At 47.3% G+C, this 17,090-nt stretch overlaps 1 protein-coding gene across 2 annotated transcripts in view; it reads right to left on the bottom strand.

Moving 5' to 3' along the window:
• Window positions 1-1,409: 1,409 nt before the first annotated feature.
• Window positions 1,410-17,090, bottom strand: part of PPIL2 (peptidylprolyl isomerase like 2) — a 62,825-nt gene continuing 47,144 nt past the window's right edge. For both annotated transcript variants that reach the window (XM_066609857.1, XM_066609858.1), the window contains 7 exons: window positions 13,792-13,825; window positions 5,546-5,663; window positions 4,782-4,838; window positions 3,052-3,124; window positions 2,839-2,901; window positions 1,912-2,048; window positions 1,410-1,771 (listed from right to left, as the gene is read on the bottom strand). In XM_066609857.1, the coding sequence (XP_066465954.1) occupies window positions 1,678-1,771; window positions 1,912-2,048; window positions 2,839-2,901; window positions 3,052-3,124; window positions 4,782-4,838; window positions 5,546-5,663; window positions 13,792-13,825 (576 nt within the window). In that variant the 3' untranslated portion in view covers window positions 1,410-1,677. The remainder of the gene's footprint in view (window positions 1,772-1,911; window positions 2,049-2,838; window positions 2,902-3,051; window positions 3,125-4,781; window positions 4,839-5,545; window positions 5,664-13,791; window positions 13,826-17,090) is intronic.

The raw sequence follows: 17,090 nt of genomic DNA, 5'->3' as shown, positions 1-17,090 counted from the left end.
CCTCGTGTTTCTGCTTTTCTAGGCTCTTAACTTGCTGAGAGTCTCACAAGGTTTTGCTCATTGACGCCACATCAGCCAGCAAAAGGTGATCCCACTACACTTTTTCCAGGCCAGATCCGGGAAGGGTAGTCTGGCTTCTAGAATGTACACCGGAAAACAGTGCCTCATGCTATGAGACAAGTGGGGGCAAAGAAGCTGGCGTAAACAGTTGTGACAGGAGAATCCTGAATTCCCTACCAGAAAAAAGGGATACTGAGGAACCCTGTCCCAGGACTGCAGCAAGTGCCAGCACTGCTCAGAGGAAGAAGACTGCCAGGTAAGCAAGCTGAGCCACTCACCACCCCCAGCGCCTGCTTGACCATTGGGGGAATGACCATGGTTTGCAGCAGCAGGTCAACCTCTGAGATACCACCCCTGCGTTAAACTTTAACGCACTTTTAAAAAATGCAGGCACACTGAATCTCCTTAAGTGAGGCTGAACTTCCGATCGTTAACTGAGTCCTGCAACTGTTTCCTCAGAGCCCAGACCCCTTTAAGGGACTGAAGAAAAACGCAGTTGGACTCATTTCCTGTCAAGGAAACAAACAGTGTCGGGAAAGAAAAACATCATTTGAAATATAGCCAGTGTTAGTCATGTGTTTGAAAAAAAAATTCTCAGAATATATCTAGGTATAGATTTTTGTATCAAGGGAGATTTTTTCCTTATGAAAACAATGTTTTCATAAGGGAAAATCTCCCTTGATATAAATTTTGATGTATAAGATGGACAGGTTCTGGGCAACTTTTCATTTACGATTTTCACGTGATAAACACTTGCTACATTTCTAGGTATACATTTCATATATGTGAACACAAATGGGCCCCCTGCGGTCTTGGCTTCCCCAGTTTCCGGATACTGAAACAACATCTTGCAGGACACGGCTCTTAACGTATGTGGCCCTGCAGGATCTGATTAAGATTTCTTGCTAGTAATTCCTACATGGTAGCACAAAAACAACTGTCATCCTTGCATGATAGAGAATCACAGGATTCATTTTCAAGTGACTGCCACACTCTGAATTGGGAGTGTGCACAGGAGGGAGGGATTTCTGCCCCTGTCATGCTCCCAGGCTAGGTCAGGGCCCTATCAAACTGCCCCATACACATTTGAGAGGAAAAAAAGATTGTAGGTCTATCAGGCATTAGCCTCTGGTGTATCATTTCTTTGGGGTTTGGTAAACAAAAATGGCCAAGGTGCGAACATGGATTTATATTCCTGGGAGAGAGAGTGAGTCGCTTAGCCATCTGGTCTTGCTTGGTTGCATCACACACTGCAGACCATCCAGAGGTTTAGAGGATGCTTCTCATCAGTTTTCACCTTTAAAAAAAGTGAACTAGCAGGCGTGAAAGAAGCAGAGACACAGAGGTGATGACAGTATTGCCCATTTTATCTGAAACGGAGCCTTGTTCACCGAGCCTCTCACCAATCCATTCTGTTCAGCAACTATAGAAGGGTGACTGTTGGACAAGAGGGTGCCAAAAGTTGCTTAAAAACTTCTGAGGATCTTTGTGCTGCCAAAGGAAGAAAGGAGCTGCTGGGCAAACATCCAGCTAAGAAGAGCCCCTGTTGGTTTGCCTGCCACTTCTTCAGAATAGTCCAGACTCAGGTTTGCTGATGAAGGTGATCTGGAGGGGTGGCTACCAAGAGCTGAAGTCCCCAAAGCCTGTGCTTTTTTTCTCTTTCTTGATGGTTGTGCTGGTGGAGGGCCCATCGTCATCTGCTGCTCGCTTCCTACAAGGGAAACAAACAGGTGAGTGGCGCCTGTGAACGTATCCCTGAGAGTGCTGAGCAGAGGTCCTTCTCCCTCGCTTTCTGTGAAGTCAGGACCCTCCCAAGTTTAGTAATGCCTAAACACAGCACCAGGGACTTACGCAGCAACCAAATTGATGTACTTCCCAACTCCCTCGCGGTATGTCTTTGGAGCTGGGGGCTCTTTCTTTGGTGCAACTGGGAGCTTCCCTTGGGCTGCTGCTTCTTCTTGTTGAGCCTTCTCTCTCTCTGCAGCAACCTGGGAGAAAAAAAACACAAGACCTAATCAACAAAACTAACTACACACGGCATTGCCTGCATCCCAATCTCCACAGAGGCCCCTCAGGGACATTTCAGTCTTAGGAAGTTCCATGCTGTCCAGCAAGTACTACTTGGTCCCCGTCCAGAAAAACAGGCACAACAGCTGAAGCAGCAGAAAGGGTATGGGGGGGGGAGCTGCCTCTGTAGCTTCTCAGCTCACTCCCACTGTGTCCCCTTCCCTTTAAGTCAATATGTACCTGGGTGGAGAAGGGACAGCGCTCTGGATGTGAACAGGAAGGACAGCAGATCTCCCACCTCTTTTTTGGCATGCTAAAAAGAGTGGCTTTTGACTTATGGGGTTTCTTGATGGTTCTGCCATTGCAGAGAGAGAGACTCTTCTCTTTCCGGGGCCTAGTTGGGTATCCGCCCCAGTTCCAGACAGGTAATTTGTTTTAATTCAGCATTTGGATTTGCTTTGGCATTAAGCCAAGCTATCTTCTGATTTTTGGAAACAGAACTTGGTATACATTCAAAGCAAACCAGTATTCAGTTGGGCACCCATGTTTGGGGGGGATACACATGGGCATTCAGTTGGGCACCCATGTTTGGGGAGGAGTGGGATACACATGTATAAGGTAAATATTCAGCAGAACACACCCCTAGACACAGAAACTCTGTTAGCCGTGATTCTTTTCTTAAAGCCCTTTTAGAGCTAATGGACATTTCCACATCCTGTCCCTACCACCCAATTTTTTCCCCCCAAATGTGAGTTTTGCTACCCTCCTCACCTGAGCATCTGCTTCTTCATATGGATCCACAAAAACAGTCGTCGACTTGATTTTTATTTCCTCCTGTGAAGAGAAGGACGGAAACTTCAGCGGGTTAACGTGTCTTTGTTCCTGAAGTCTGGTTTAAAAGAATGAATAAATACTATATAAACTAGACTGGAGAATCTTAATTTTGCCTGGTAGCTTGGGGGGGAGGGAGGCTAATGACACTACCTTGGGACGGTCTGTTTTGGGGTCGCTCTCCACATTTTCCATCGCTGTCAATGTTTCAAAACCACCAACCACTCTACAGGGGAAGAAAAGGCAAAATGCAAGGGGAGGTCATAAAATTCAGCAGTCTGAGCAGGGCTCACCCACCTATGAGCCAGACTGGCAGGCACTTCAAGGGATGGATTGGTGGGGGCAATAACCAACACCTTGAATCACACCCGAAAACCAAGGGAAATGCACCCCTACAGCCAGACTTTCTAAAAACATAAGCATCCAAGTTTATTTCTACATTCAGTCCCTTGCACATTCCCCCCCACCCCGTGTATGCTTTTTCCTTCTAAATTATATCAATTAAACTGTATGCCATATTACATGGCACAGACCCAAAACCAAAACACGCCATTTCCTGCTCAGAAGACAATGCAAAAAGAGATACACGCACATCTGGAACATTTTCAAGAAGAAGAAAAACAGCAAAAGGAAGGAAAGAAATTTGTGTGAGTAAAAAGTCACATGTTCCACAAATTAGAGTGCACCAGAACAAAATTTTAAGATTTTGACCTAGGTAGGAGGTCCAAGTATTACACCCTGGGAAGATCCAAAATCTGCGCATTTGTCCTGGGGCTCTCCCAGAAGTCACCAACACAAATTGGATGTGGCTTCTGTCACAATCTGGTTCAGAATGCCAGATGCAAGGGAGGGCACCAGGAGGCAGGTGTCTTGTGTGCTCCCTGGGGCATTTGGTGGGCCGCTGTGAGATACAGGAAGCTGGACTAGATGGGCCTATGGCCTGATCCAGTGGGGCTGTTCTTATGTTCTTAACTACAATTCCCAGAATGCCTTGCAGGTCTCTTGTTATCTGGTGTGCTCCCTGGGGCATTTGGTGGGCCGCTGTGAGATACAGGAAGCTGGACTAGATGGGCCTATGGCCTGATCCAGTGGGGCTATTCTTATGTTCTCAACTACAATTCCCAGGAGGCCTTGCAGGTCTCTTGTTATCAGGTGCGCTCCCTGGGGCATTTGGTGGGCTGCTGTGAGATACAGGAAGCTGGACTAGATGGGCCTATGGCCTGATCCAGTGGGGCTGTTCACAGGTGCAGCTGCCTGGTAAATTATTGCAACACAGCCCTCCAAATTTAAGCATGGATTTCATTATCTACTGTGGGTCCTGGCACAGATCCCCCACAAATAGCAAGGGCCCACTGTGGTACTAAGCACTATCAAAATGAAAGAGACACATTATCCAGGACTAGCCTAAGTTGATGTTGAGACAGTTACCCCTGCTTTTGGGATAACCACCTCTGAAAAGGTGCCTCTTAAATTTAGTAGGGGGAGAACAAGTAGCTACACAGCATCCCTCCCAGTGGATGTTAGCAGTACCTCCTGTGTGAGCTCTTTGCAGAGGGAATCTTAACTATGTAATGTCCCTTTGTGAACCTTTTGGCGAAGGGAACTTAAAAGCATTGTTAATCATTTCAGTCCTCATTCACAATAACCCTGTAAGGTAGGCCGTGCTGAGAAACAGACCAGCACATGACTGTGCCCAGGGCACAGCAGGGATTTGTGGCCAGGGCTCCCCACTAGCCATCTGACAGCAAAGAATACTGGTCTGGAGCAAAGTCTCCACAGTCTTGGCAAAGAACAGCACAAAACTTGAACAATGCTGCTCACGCTCCGCTGTCACAGCACACAGGACAGTGGTATAAAACAAAACCATGAAGCATCTTCCTTACCTCCCAAAGATGGTGTGCTTCTTATCTAGGTAGGCACAAGAGCGGAATGTGATGAAACTAGTGGGGAGTTAAGAAGAAAGGGAGGTGAGAGAGGATGGCAACAGTGCACGTTAACAGAAAACACAAAGCATTTTCAGAAACTGCAAGCCATGTAAAGGGAACACAGGCATCTGCCACTTGGTGCGACAGGGGAATTTGCTCACCGGCTGCCTCTGCCAAATTGGGAACAGGACTCCAGCAACTCCATGCCTGAAAGCCCTACAGTGGTCAAAAGCGCTTAGAACCCGCTTTCTGAGTGAACGTTCTTTAAGGCTTTGAGGTGGCACACCAGAGTGCCAAGCTGGTTTAGAGAGCTTTCTGGATCAAGTGCTAGACATTGCCACTTTTGCTGTCCCCCTTCGACACAGTGCATGATCTGCACAACTGGCCACCAGCATAGATGAATTACAAAGGTGATTAGACAAACTCATGGAGGACAAGTCTATCCATAGCTGCTAGTCACAATGGCTGCATGCTACCTCCAGGGTCAGCAGCTGTATGAATACCAGGTCCAAAGGTAGGAGGGGGCATTAATCCATCTGTGCCTGTGGGTGCCCCAGAGGCATCTCTGGGTCAGGGTGCTGGACTAGATGGGCCTGTGGCCTAATCCAGCCTTTTCTTCTGAGAATGGAATACTTTTTTGCTTGCTTCTTCTGGATTATAAGCAATGTGCTCACACACACACACACACACACACACACACACAGAGCCATGCCATCACTTACAACTGAGACTTGTTCTTGTTGGGGCCTGAGTTGGCCATGCTGAGGACACCACGTCCTGTGTGAGACAGGTTGGGCTTGAACTCATCTTTGAAAGGCTTTCCCCAATAAGACTCTCCTCCTTTAAAACAATAAAACAAATCAGTCATCCTAAAAAACAACAACACACTTTTATACCATGGCTGCACAGTGAAGTCGCAGGCACCCCAAACACACCAGCTCAAGACACGTCAACCTGTCAATGTGTTTGCATTCCTAGAAAGACACATTTGGAAGGCCGAAAAGAACCCCCAGTTCAAGGAAAGAGGCCCACAGCCAGGTTTCTCTGGCCATTCTCTGTGTGTTGGATGCACACAGCTCAAGGGGTTCCAGTCAAACAAGAGCCCACCATCCATTTCATACAATTCTCATACTGCACCTTCAGATTTCCCCCCAGACCAGCCCCCTACAGAAGCAAACTCTCTGCAGTTCACACGGTGTACAGTATCTGGAGCTCTGCAGTGGTCCAGACACTGCAAGCCTCCACCTCTCTCTTGGGGGAGAAAAAAAATGGGATTTTAAACAACGGAGACTCCAGAGCACATGCTCCTTTGCTGGGCTGTCACTACTGCATTATTTATGACAGATGTGACATTTTCATCTTCCTCTCGGATTATTCCTAATCAGGAGAGAAAACGCTGAGATGACTCACTTCCACATTTCTACAGCCCAACGCTATAATCTTGTGTGACAAACCATGAAAAGAAATGTATATATATATTTTTTCTCCTTTTGCATCGTTATCAGAGAGAAAGCAAACACCAGGAATAAACCCAGATGTGGCTGGGGAGAGGCTGGTCCACGAGTGGAACTGGGTTAGGAATCCTCTGGAGAGGCCGTATCACTCGGCACAATGGCAGTCTTCAAAAGCGTCTGCTATACCCAAGCCACGCAGAAGCACAGGGAGATTTAAGACGTTGGAAAGTACAAAGGGAGAGGAAGACATCAAAGGGGGAAGGAGAGGCGAACCATTCATTTTGGGGAAAGTCTTGCCCTGATGTTGGAAAATCTATGTAGTTATTCCACCCCATTCTACACACATAAACCTGTGAGGCACAAGCCTGTAGTTGGCTTCTAATCATGATATCGCCCTGTATACTGCCCAACCTCCCAAGGAGCTCAGGGCAGTGTATACGGTTCCTCCCCTCCTTGTGCCTTCACACAAGGGGTAGGTTAGAGAGACTGTGACTGGCCCAAGATCATCCAGAAAGCTTCATGGCCAAGTGGGAATCTGAACCTGGATCTTACAGAACCAAAACAGCATCCTGGCTCTCGATCTAATCATTCTCCAAGTCCAGAGAGTGTATAAATATGAATAACTGCTGAAAGGGAGCAACGGAGGAAAAAGAGCTGAGAATGGGTTGCTGGACTAGGTTTATGACCCAGTAGGACTTTTAGGTTACACAGGTGTGCCCCGGTATCCACTGGGGTTCTGTTCCAGACTCCCCCATGGATACCTGAAACTGTAGATACTGGGAACACCATTAAAAAGATAGGGCAAAGTTTAAAAAATACTGGTAAAACAAGATTTTTTAAAACGTTCCCCTATATTTTTAAGAGATGTCCCTGGTATCCATGGATAACAAACTGTGGATACCAGGACATGCCTATACACACTAATCTAACGTTCTCTCTCTCGGAAACTGAACTAGATAGAATGCATGACAGCCACAAACAGAATCTTTGAGTATTAATAGCAATGGGATGTCCACATGTGCGCCACCCCCGATGTGAATATCATTTACTGCTTTATTTCACTGCTGAAGCAGGTTCAGAGAAGGGCTACCAAGATGGCAAGGGGTCTGGAAGTTCAGAGAGCATGGTCTGTTTAATCTGGTGAATAGAAGTTTAAGGGGAGAGACAAGAGGATCTGAAGGGCTAACACACAGAAAGGGGACAGAACTTGCTCTCTGTGGTTCCTGATGGCAGGACCAGAATCAGTGGGCTGAAACTACAGAGTGGATTTAGGCCAGTTGTGAGGAAAGGGCTACCCAGCCCTGGAACAGTCAGCCCCCAGCAGAAGTGGGGGCTTCTCACAGATGTCTTCAAGCAAAGGTGAACAAACCCCTGTCACTGCTTGAGCAGGGCAGAGGGTTGAACTGGATGATCTCCAAGGTCTCTGCCAACTCTAACATCCCACAATTCTAAGAGTTATTCCCTACCTTCCCATCTAATGTATTCAGAAGCAGCTCAAACCAGATTACAACCATAAGGAATAGCCATCCAGCACCTCTGGTTCCTCTTGCTTGTGGCGGGGGGCCAAAGCACCCTTACCCTACTGATGCAGTCAGAAGGACTGAGATTTTTTCTGGCAGGGACCTGACTTGGCTCAGCCTACCTCCAAGGCTCAGCAAAGCAGCTTGGGTTGATGGCAGGCTGTGGGGACTGGCAGAGAGGACCCCATCCCTGCCCCCGCGCATCCAATGCCTTCCTGGGGTGGAGAATGTGGCACCAGGAGAATGTGGCACCAGGAGAATGGGGCACCAGGATGAGGTCTCTTGTTATCTGGTGTGCTCCCTGGGGCATTTGGTGGGCCTCTGTGAGATACAGGAGGCTGGACTAGATGGGCCTCTGGCCTGATCCAGCGGGGCTGTTCTTATGTTCTTAACTACAATTCCCAGGAAGCCTTGCAGGTCTCTTGTTATATGGTGTGCTCCCTGGGGCATTTGGTGGGCTGCTGTGAGATACAGGAGGCTGGACTAGATGGGCCTCTGGCCTGATCCAGCGGGGCTGTTCTTATGTTCTTAACTACAATTCCCAGGAAGCCTTGCAGGTCTCTTGTTATATGGTGTGCTCCCTTGGGGCATTTGGTGGGCTGCTGTGAGATACAGGAGGCTAGACTAGATGGGCCTATGGCCTGATCCAGTGGGGCTGTTCTTATGTTGTTATGTTAATGTGCCTGCCAGGCCCTGCCATGCACCAGCCGCATCTCTACCTCCACCCTATGCAAAAGGCAACGGGAAACCCTAGGGGTCTCTCCCAGAAGAGGGCTGCAGTTCAGCAGCAAGGACCCACTCTGGAAGCAGAAGACCCTCAAGTCCAGCCCCTGGCATCTCCACCGAGGGCAGGGAAAGTTACCTGGTTGAATCCTTTCCAAGCCACTGCCAAGCAGTGTTGACAGCACTGAGCTAGACAGACCAGTGGACTCTGACTCCCCAGTAGGCAGCTTCCTCTACTCCCCCTTCCCTTTCATACTCTCTCCATTCTGCCTTTTGCACATGGTGGAGTGTATGGGGGGGGAGGCATTGAGGGAGGAAGTTATGACTCACTGATTCACCCCAGGCATTGCGGGGGCAGGAAGGGGTCAGCATTCTGCAGCTGTGCCTTCCCTGACTGATGCTGTGCGATCTTCCTCCTCTTTGCACATCTCCCATTGTGGCATTTCAACAGTCTGCACACACAAGCAATAGCTAGACCCAAGCAACAAAACAAAAACAGCAGCATCTCACCACATACTCCTATCCGATAATATGTTCCATTAGCACTGATGAATTTGGAGCAAAATCAACGGAGTGACATATTGGATCTCACAGTCAGTATCTTTACAGGCACAGAACTGGGGTGCGTCTCTTGGGATGCAACGGAAAGGAAAGACATTAAGACTCAAAAATAATCTTTTGCTTAAACTTGCAGAAATGGAGGAGAACCTGTCGGGGGGCCACTGCTTGAGTTGCAAAGGCAGCCTTGGATTTCCGAACTGCTCCTCCAGCTACCAGTTCCATGCTGCGCTTCCTTGGAAGGCCCACATTCGCTACACGCAAATGCTTTTTTAGGGGTTATGGGGGGACCCTCAGAAGTGTGTGTGATGTTCTGCGCATAAATACTGTAATATTCCAAACAAAAGGTGCGTGTGTGTGTGTGGGGGGGGGGGGAAGAGAAACACCTTCTTCGTGACAGTTGCAATTTTTACGTGAATTGCCACTTCACTTCCTGCCGTAAGGGGTGCGTGGAAATTGCCAGGCGCTGGGTGAATTAAGCGGGAGGACTTTCCTTTGCAGAAACTGACAGCTTGCCTTTCTTCTCCTTGTCACTCAGGGGCTAAGCTGCGTGTTACGTGGAGGCCTGTGTGACAATTCCCCAGACAGCTGTTTTGTGGAAGGAGAAGAGCTCTGCTCAGATTCTTGGAGTTGAGCAAAGGCTGGGGAGAGGAGGCTTAACCTTTTGCCCGCCATCTCTTCCTCAGCTCCAACTCAGCCAACCACCAAAGCCAGCTCTGCATCTGTCCGCCTAGTCTCACTGTCCTGAGTGCATAACCCACAACCCTCTTGTGTCAGCCAGCCGAATGCCAGAACTCGGAGCAGGTGTGGTCATTCCACCAAGAAGAAATTAGCCCAGTGATTTTCAACCTTTTGCATCTCGTGGCATGACAAGTTGATAAAATTATCAAGGGACACCATCTTTTTTTTTACAACTGACAAAGCACACCATGTCACTAGTAGGGGGCTCACATCCCCTACCCCCCCCCCCAAATTCCCCTGGCACACCTGTGGACCATTTGCAGCACACCAGTGTGCTGTGGCACAGTGGTTGAAAGTGGCTGGATCAGCCTAGGGCTGGCCACCGAATTGGTGGCAGAGAACTCTATTTTGTTGCCCATCTTAAAAGAACAGGTTTCTAGCCTCAAAGTCTCGTATTACAGCTGGGGACCTTTGCGGCTCAGGGGAGCGCAACAAGCCCAAGGAATTGAGCACAAATATTATGTTTTGAGGTCTTTGAGGTCTCAGGAAAGAGATGTGGGGATTTGTTGTGGTTATCTTTTTTTTCCAGACCTCATAATTGCCGGGACTGCAAATGCTTCCAAGAAATAATTGTGTACGGTCTGCTTTGAATAGAATGCCAGGGTCTGCATTAAGCAGGTGAATTCAAAGGCTGAATGCATTCAACGGTCCTACTGAATGCTGCGGGACTTACTCTGGACTAAACATGCACTCTAATAGACCTTTAAATGTTTACCCAGGATATTTTTTAATCCCATTTTTCAGATTTTTAAAAATACATTTGTTCTAACTATCACAACCAAGTCCAAGACTGGGAATGAAGGTGTTAGATCTCTAAAGGAAGGATCATCAGTTTCATACTAGGAATAAGTGGCAGGAGAAGAAAATACGAATGAAAGACATTTTTAAAGGCAGTTTCATATGGGTGTTGTGGCCTCAGTGAGGCTTGCGTGTGGGTATGGTCATTATTCGCTCCTACACTCAAGATTTATACCCAGTGGTGTCACTACAGTGGTGCACCTGATGCAGGCCACACCAGCTGCAAGTCTCACTGGGGGGGGGGTTAAACCACACTGCCCCAGCTTCCGTTTGGCGATCTTCAGTCCTGTCCAGGCTCAGCTCCCTTATTGTTGATGATCTTGTTTTTGCCATTCACCAGGGAGATCACAAAGTTACTTTGCCCAGAGAGGGCCAAAGATCACCCAACAGAGGCAGGTCTATCACATTAAAAGAAATGCAATAGGGTGGCGGGTTGGGGGGCAATGTGATTATGTTACCCTCGAACTTCCAAAATGCCAAGCACTCTTGGGACATTTCCGACGATACCACTGGCTGCACTCACTGGGTATGTTCACTGGACACAGCCTCACACTGTACCAAGGAGCTGTCATGGAAATGTAACTCTTCAACTGTCTCAAAATAGCAGATTCCCCAGAACTTCTTGTGGGTTGCCATTATTTAAACCCTTTTAAAACAAACCATGGAGAGAGGAGCCTGGGGGAAAACCCTTTAGTGTTTCTGAAAACAGAAGCTTTTGTCCGTCTTTTCTCCCTAAAACACATTTTTTGCAACTGGGCAAGAAGGATTACATAGAGGAACTCTAGCCATCGCATGACTCATGAGATAATGGAGTTTTTCTATGCTGGCTGCAGTGTTTACGGCAGGTTTACGGCAGGACCGATATGCTGAATGAGATTAAAGAGAAGGTAAATTCTGACGTGCCACAAGCTTCCCTCTTAAATTGCAATAGTGAGTGGAATTTGGAGTACAGCTGAGAAAAAAAATCAGCATAGCATAAAGCAGAGGTTCTCAGGTAACAGTGTGTGGAGGAGGGGCTAAGGCAGTGATGTGATCCCCAAGATGGTGCTGCTGCTGGGGTGGGAGGGTTTTTAAAATTTAACACAGACACAGACATAGACACACTCCTCTGCAGCCAGCTCCAGAGTCCTGGGGGGTCCAGGGAGCCCTTCGCAGGACTCCCCATGCCACTAAACATCTAAAAACAGCAAACAAGTGCGCACTTCCGATCTCCGTCGTGAAACCGAAGTGCCCTTTTTTTGGCTATTTTTTAAATGTTTGGAGGTGCAGGGAGCCCTGTGGAGCAGTTGCTGCAAGTTAGGGCAGCTCTGTAGTGTTCTGGAGCTGCTCTTTGCAGAAGACCCCAGGGGTCAATCTCTACTGACCTCTGTGGAGAGGTGGGAGCAGGAAGTGCCCATGTGGGCATTTTTCCCTTCACCCTCCCCAAAGTATCTGGCTGAACTGCCACATGGGAACGAGCCACAGTGGTCCCTGGTCCCTGTCTGTCAGCTGCGGCCAAGTCTGCCTACCACCTAGGATGGCATGCTGGCATCGGTATCCGCAGATGCGGAGCCTGCAGCTGGAGGGTCTCGGACGGACTCCCAGACAATGACCAGAAGGCACTTCCAAGTCACGCCGGCGACTTCTGGTCATGGCCAGAGGTCCTCCAAGGTCCTCCAGCTGTGGTTTCAATTATCGATGGAATTTGATATCTGCGGGGTTTGGGGGGGGGTCCTGGAATGGATCCTCCGCAGATACTGAGGGCCCACTGCAAGCTTATGGGGCAAGATGGAATGGGCCATGCACACCCAGGGGTCCAGAACCAAGCTAGCACCAGAATGTGGGTGCTGGTTCTGTTTCACTGTGTAATTTGTATAAACATTGATTTACTGTTTTAATATATTCTATGAAAACTACAATGGGAGGTGTGCCTGAAACATAATATATCTGTTATATAGACAGATAAGACTGGCAGTATAGACATACAGCAAACTAACAGCATTCAGACTCAACAGAGGGGGGGGGAAACTTCTTTGTGGAATGAAAAATATTCACAAACACAACAATTTTCTGCTCTGTTAGCTTATCCATAGACTGTGCCATCAAATCACTGATCATTCAGTAGAATGAAATGAGCTTTCGCCTAAAAGTAATCGTCTCTCAGCTTTCACGGCTATGTGGGCTCAGCCATTTGGGGCATCGAGAATAGTGGGGTTTCCGCAACTAAAAGTACAACCAACGATCCCACAGTGACAGCCAACTGCGAGGACAGTTGTGTGGCACAAGGCAGCCACTCACTTTCAGCAGACACATTTGGGATAAGCAGAGATCATCTCTATTTTCAGCAGGCTCACAAGGTAAGGAACAGCAGCAAAAAGGAGGAAGACCGGACAACTTTCCCCCCCTCAACTTTATGAAGCAGTTGAAGATTAAAGATAAGATTGAACAGGAACGGAAGCAATTCCGTTCGGTCAGGAGCAATTCCACAATCTCTTTTTCATGCTGAATTCAATTAGCGTTTTGCTCAAGGCTACAGTGGTTTTTCTCATGCTGCGCTGCTCAAAAATGAGCTACCCTGGTGCAGTTAGAAGGAAGGCCAAGCTACTGACCACAGTCAACGGTGGAAGAGACCCAGCCTGGAAAAAGCCAACCCAGCATCCCCACCTTAAATGCAGGAGCTGAGCTGCTGTGGGAAAGCACAGACAAGCCAAAAGGTCCACGAACCACGTTGCAAAAGATGTCCACAGAAATTTGATTAAGTGGGTATCTACGTTATTTTAATTCACAAGATACCAAGTCCCATTATAGGAAGGAGGAATATCTTTAAACCACAATCTGCCACTCATATTATACCACATCTCCTCCTGGTCCAACCTCAACGCAAGATTCTGAGCTGGGAAAGAAAGAGTTGGCATCTCTCCCGGCACGTAACCAAGAATTGTTGGGGAGGCCCATCTCCCATTTGGATGGTTACAAACCTGATTGTGGTGGGGGAGAATTGGAAATGGGAACTTTGTTTTGTTTTTTGTTTTTAAACAAACCAATATTTGCATGGCTAAGTTTCACCGTCAAACTTTAGACCTTCTGCTCAAGGCACAAACTGGAATCGAGACACAGCGATCCCATTTTTGAAACACAAGAACAACTTACTTAGCAAAACCCACACTGGGAAGAAAGAGAAGCAGTTTTGCTTACCAGTCCCTGTTCCAGTTGGATCTCCTCCTTGGATCTGCAGAGTCAAAACAGAAGAACTCAGAGGGGAGCAGTGAATGGAATATGAAAGGACTTTAGTTCTGAGACTGTTCAAAACAGGACCCTCTCCTGATGCCTGGACAACACAAGAATTTCTGGTTTCTTTTATCATTGGGTTGCCTGTTTATAGGTTCTGTGGATCAATCATGTTGGTGTAGGACAAGCTTATTAAACCAATGTCTCCAGTGGTCACATGCAGAGTGGCTATACAGATGCGGCTGGATGTGAGAAACTGCTCAGTCACCAACTGCACTAGGCAGCCATGGGCTGCCATGGGCTTGTGCAAATCAGCTCTGTACAAGATATTTATGCTTATTTATATGTTTTGTTACACCTTCGCCTATGAATACACAGAAGTATAAAATCTAATACTTTCTTTGTCCTTTTGTTTTAAAAACAAAATGATGACGCATTCTCGGCATCACCTGGCAGGACAAAGTTCCTAACAACACAGTCCTGGAATCCCTAGCATGTATGCACTGCTGAAACAGAGACGCCTGCGCTGGCTCGGTCATCTTGTGAGAATGGATGATGGGCGGATCCCAAAGGATCTTCTCTATGGAGAACTTGTGCGAGGAAAGCGCCCTACAGGAAGACCACAGCTGCCATACAAGGACATCTGCAAGGACATCTGAAGGCCTTAGGAATGGACCTCATCAAGTGGGAAACCCTGGCCTCAGAGCGGCCCGCTTGGAGGCAGGCTGTGCAGCATGGCCTTTCCCAGTTTGAAGAGACACTTTGCCAACAGTCTGAGGCAAAGAAGGAAGGCCCATAGCCAGGGAGACAGACTGCACTTGCTCCCGGTGTGGAAGGGATTGTCACTCCCGGATTGGCCTTTTCAGCCACACTAGACGCTGTGCCAGAACCACCTTTCAGAGCACGATACCATAGTCTTTCGAGACTGAAGGTTGCCAATATAGTGTTTTAAAATGATTTTTGCTATTGCTATGGATTGGGGCCTCTAAGTTTATGGCCCCAGCATGGCTTGATCCAACCTTGCATACACAGACAGAGTTATTATATAACATTTTAAAAATGTTTATTAAGAGGGAGACCGATTGCAGAAATGATTACAGGGAGGAGAGAGTGGAAACTTTCTCTACAGAAAATGAAGAACAGCCTGAAGAATTGGAAAGAGGAGGACAGTGAGAAGATGATGAATGGAAAAGGGAATTAAAAGCGGGGCGGGGGGACACAGAAGAAAAGAAAGATGAAGAATCAATACACGTGGAGAAACAAAAGTAGGAATCAATCTGCTGAGCAAGGGGCAGATGCAAGAGAAAAAGAACACCACAGATCTAAACTCAATAAAGTCAAAGGCACTTGGGAATTTAACGATGATGAGCCCGGGAGACGCAAAAGAAATTTTGCGTCAGAGGTTGGTGGATCTTGAAATGAGATCTGCGAGAGCCAGACTTTCTACATATGTTTTTCTTGGGGATCAAGCTCTTATGCTTTCTCCTGCCAGATATTTTTATAACATCGTTGTTCCAAAATTCAGGATTCCTTTTACTAAAGCCAGGTGCAATGCACTTCTATCGGCAGTTCTTTTGGGACGTTACGCAAGGCGTCCTTATTCAGAGAGACTGTGCCCCTGCCATAATAATGTGGTGGAGACAACCGCCCACATTATTCTGCAATGTCCAAACTATGATGATTTGCGATCTAAATTTATTTCCCCGATTTTTGGCGCTGTAACGGGGATGCAGGTGGAGGAGCAGCTTGCTTTTCTGCTATCTGATGTTAATCCTGATATATCGCTCAGAGTGGCCCGTTTCTGCCATGCTGCACAGTTGATAAGAAAGAAAATTGAGAGTATAAACTGATGATGTTATGATTTTATATATGTGTAAAGGGATGGTGGTTTTAATTTTGTGTATTTTGTTGTGTTGATTTGTGACTAGCTGGTCGGATGACCGTTAATAAAGTATCTGATCTGATCACTTGGGAATTATAGTGCTTTGCAGGAAGCAAACCAGCCTCCAAAACAAGGGTACTTTCCCTGCTCCGCAGACTTCAGTGGGATTCATCCCAAAGCAAGAAGATGCAAAATTATAACATCAGCGTGGTCTGCTACTGTTTGGTGACCTAGAAGGACTGACTAAGCAGAGCAACTTAATGGCTTTGGGGTCTGCCATGGTAAACACATGCCAAGAACTTGATATGTGACAAACGCGCTTTAGGAAGGCAAGATGCCGCTCAAAAACCAGGAAACGCTTAAAACAGGGGTGCTCAATAGGTGGATCGCGAGGCAAAATCGCGATAGATTTTGCGGTAGATCGCGAGGCAAAATGAGTAGATCGAGGAGCCCTGTCTCTCCAAACTGTTAATATGTCAGTTTCGTCTAGTGACTAGACGAAACTGACATATTTAGCTGACATTAAACTGACACTGAAACTGACACTTTAGCTGCTCTTCAGGCATGCAGCAACAAAACTGACGAAACTGACTAGACTCCAGCAGGGGCTGCATACATTAAAGGGGGTGTCTGTCAGACGCTTCCTTCCCCGCTGGTAGATCTCCGGGCCTTGCTGGGTTTCAAAGTAGCTCTCGAGCCAAAAAAAGTGTGAGCACCCCTGGCTTAAAAGATTCGCCTTAAAAGCACAGCACCTGATCAGAAATGGTGGTGTGTTGATCTAAACAGGTGTAAATAAATGGCAAGGTATTGTGGGAAACGGCTCTCTACTGGGTCTGGACAGACATTTAGGACAGAACTGCCAACTCAGACTGGCAGCAACCATTTCAGGGTTTCAGGCAGGAATTTAGCTCTGCCTTACCTGAAGATGCTGCTGGAGATCGAACACAGGACCCTCCAGGCATGCAAAAGCACCTGCTCTCCCATGAGCTACAGCTCCGTCCCTATTGCTGTTTCTTCTAAAGGAAACCTTAATGCTCCTATCCTAAAGATATTTCCTAGTATTGATTTTGAAGGAGTTCAGTTTTACATAAGCCGTTTGGGATTACAGATCTATTTTATCTTTCAGTTTATCATTCAGCGACGGTGGGGAGGTGGCCACTTGCTGCCTCCCCCACCCTTCTCTGGTATTATCTATGATAGGAAGCAAGAATTGGAAGATCTGCTTCCTGATCTCCCAAAGTTGCATCTGCTTTGGTCTCAAGAGATTGCTGCCACAGAATCACAACCTGTAACACAAATCGTAACAAATGAGCATTTCTTGCATGAAATGGGAAGGCCCACAAAGCAACACATCCCTGATCTCCTCCATCTCACCCTAGTTCCG

Source organism: Tiliqua scincoides, chromosome 14 (genome assembly GCF_035046505.1).
Source record: "Tiliqua scincoides isolate rTilSci1 chromosome 14, rTilSci1.hap2, whole genome shotgun sequence".
Classification (NCBI taxonomy): domain Eukaryota; kingdom Metazoa; phylum Chordata; class Lepidosauria; order Squamata; family Scincidae; genus Tiliqua; species Tiliqua scincoides.
The sequence above is the reverse complement of the archived record's forward strand: the minus strand, read 5'-3'. Positions and strand labels throughout refer to the sequence as shown.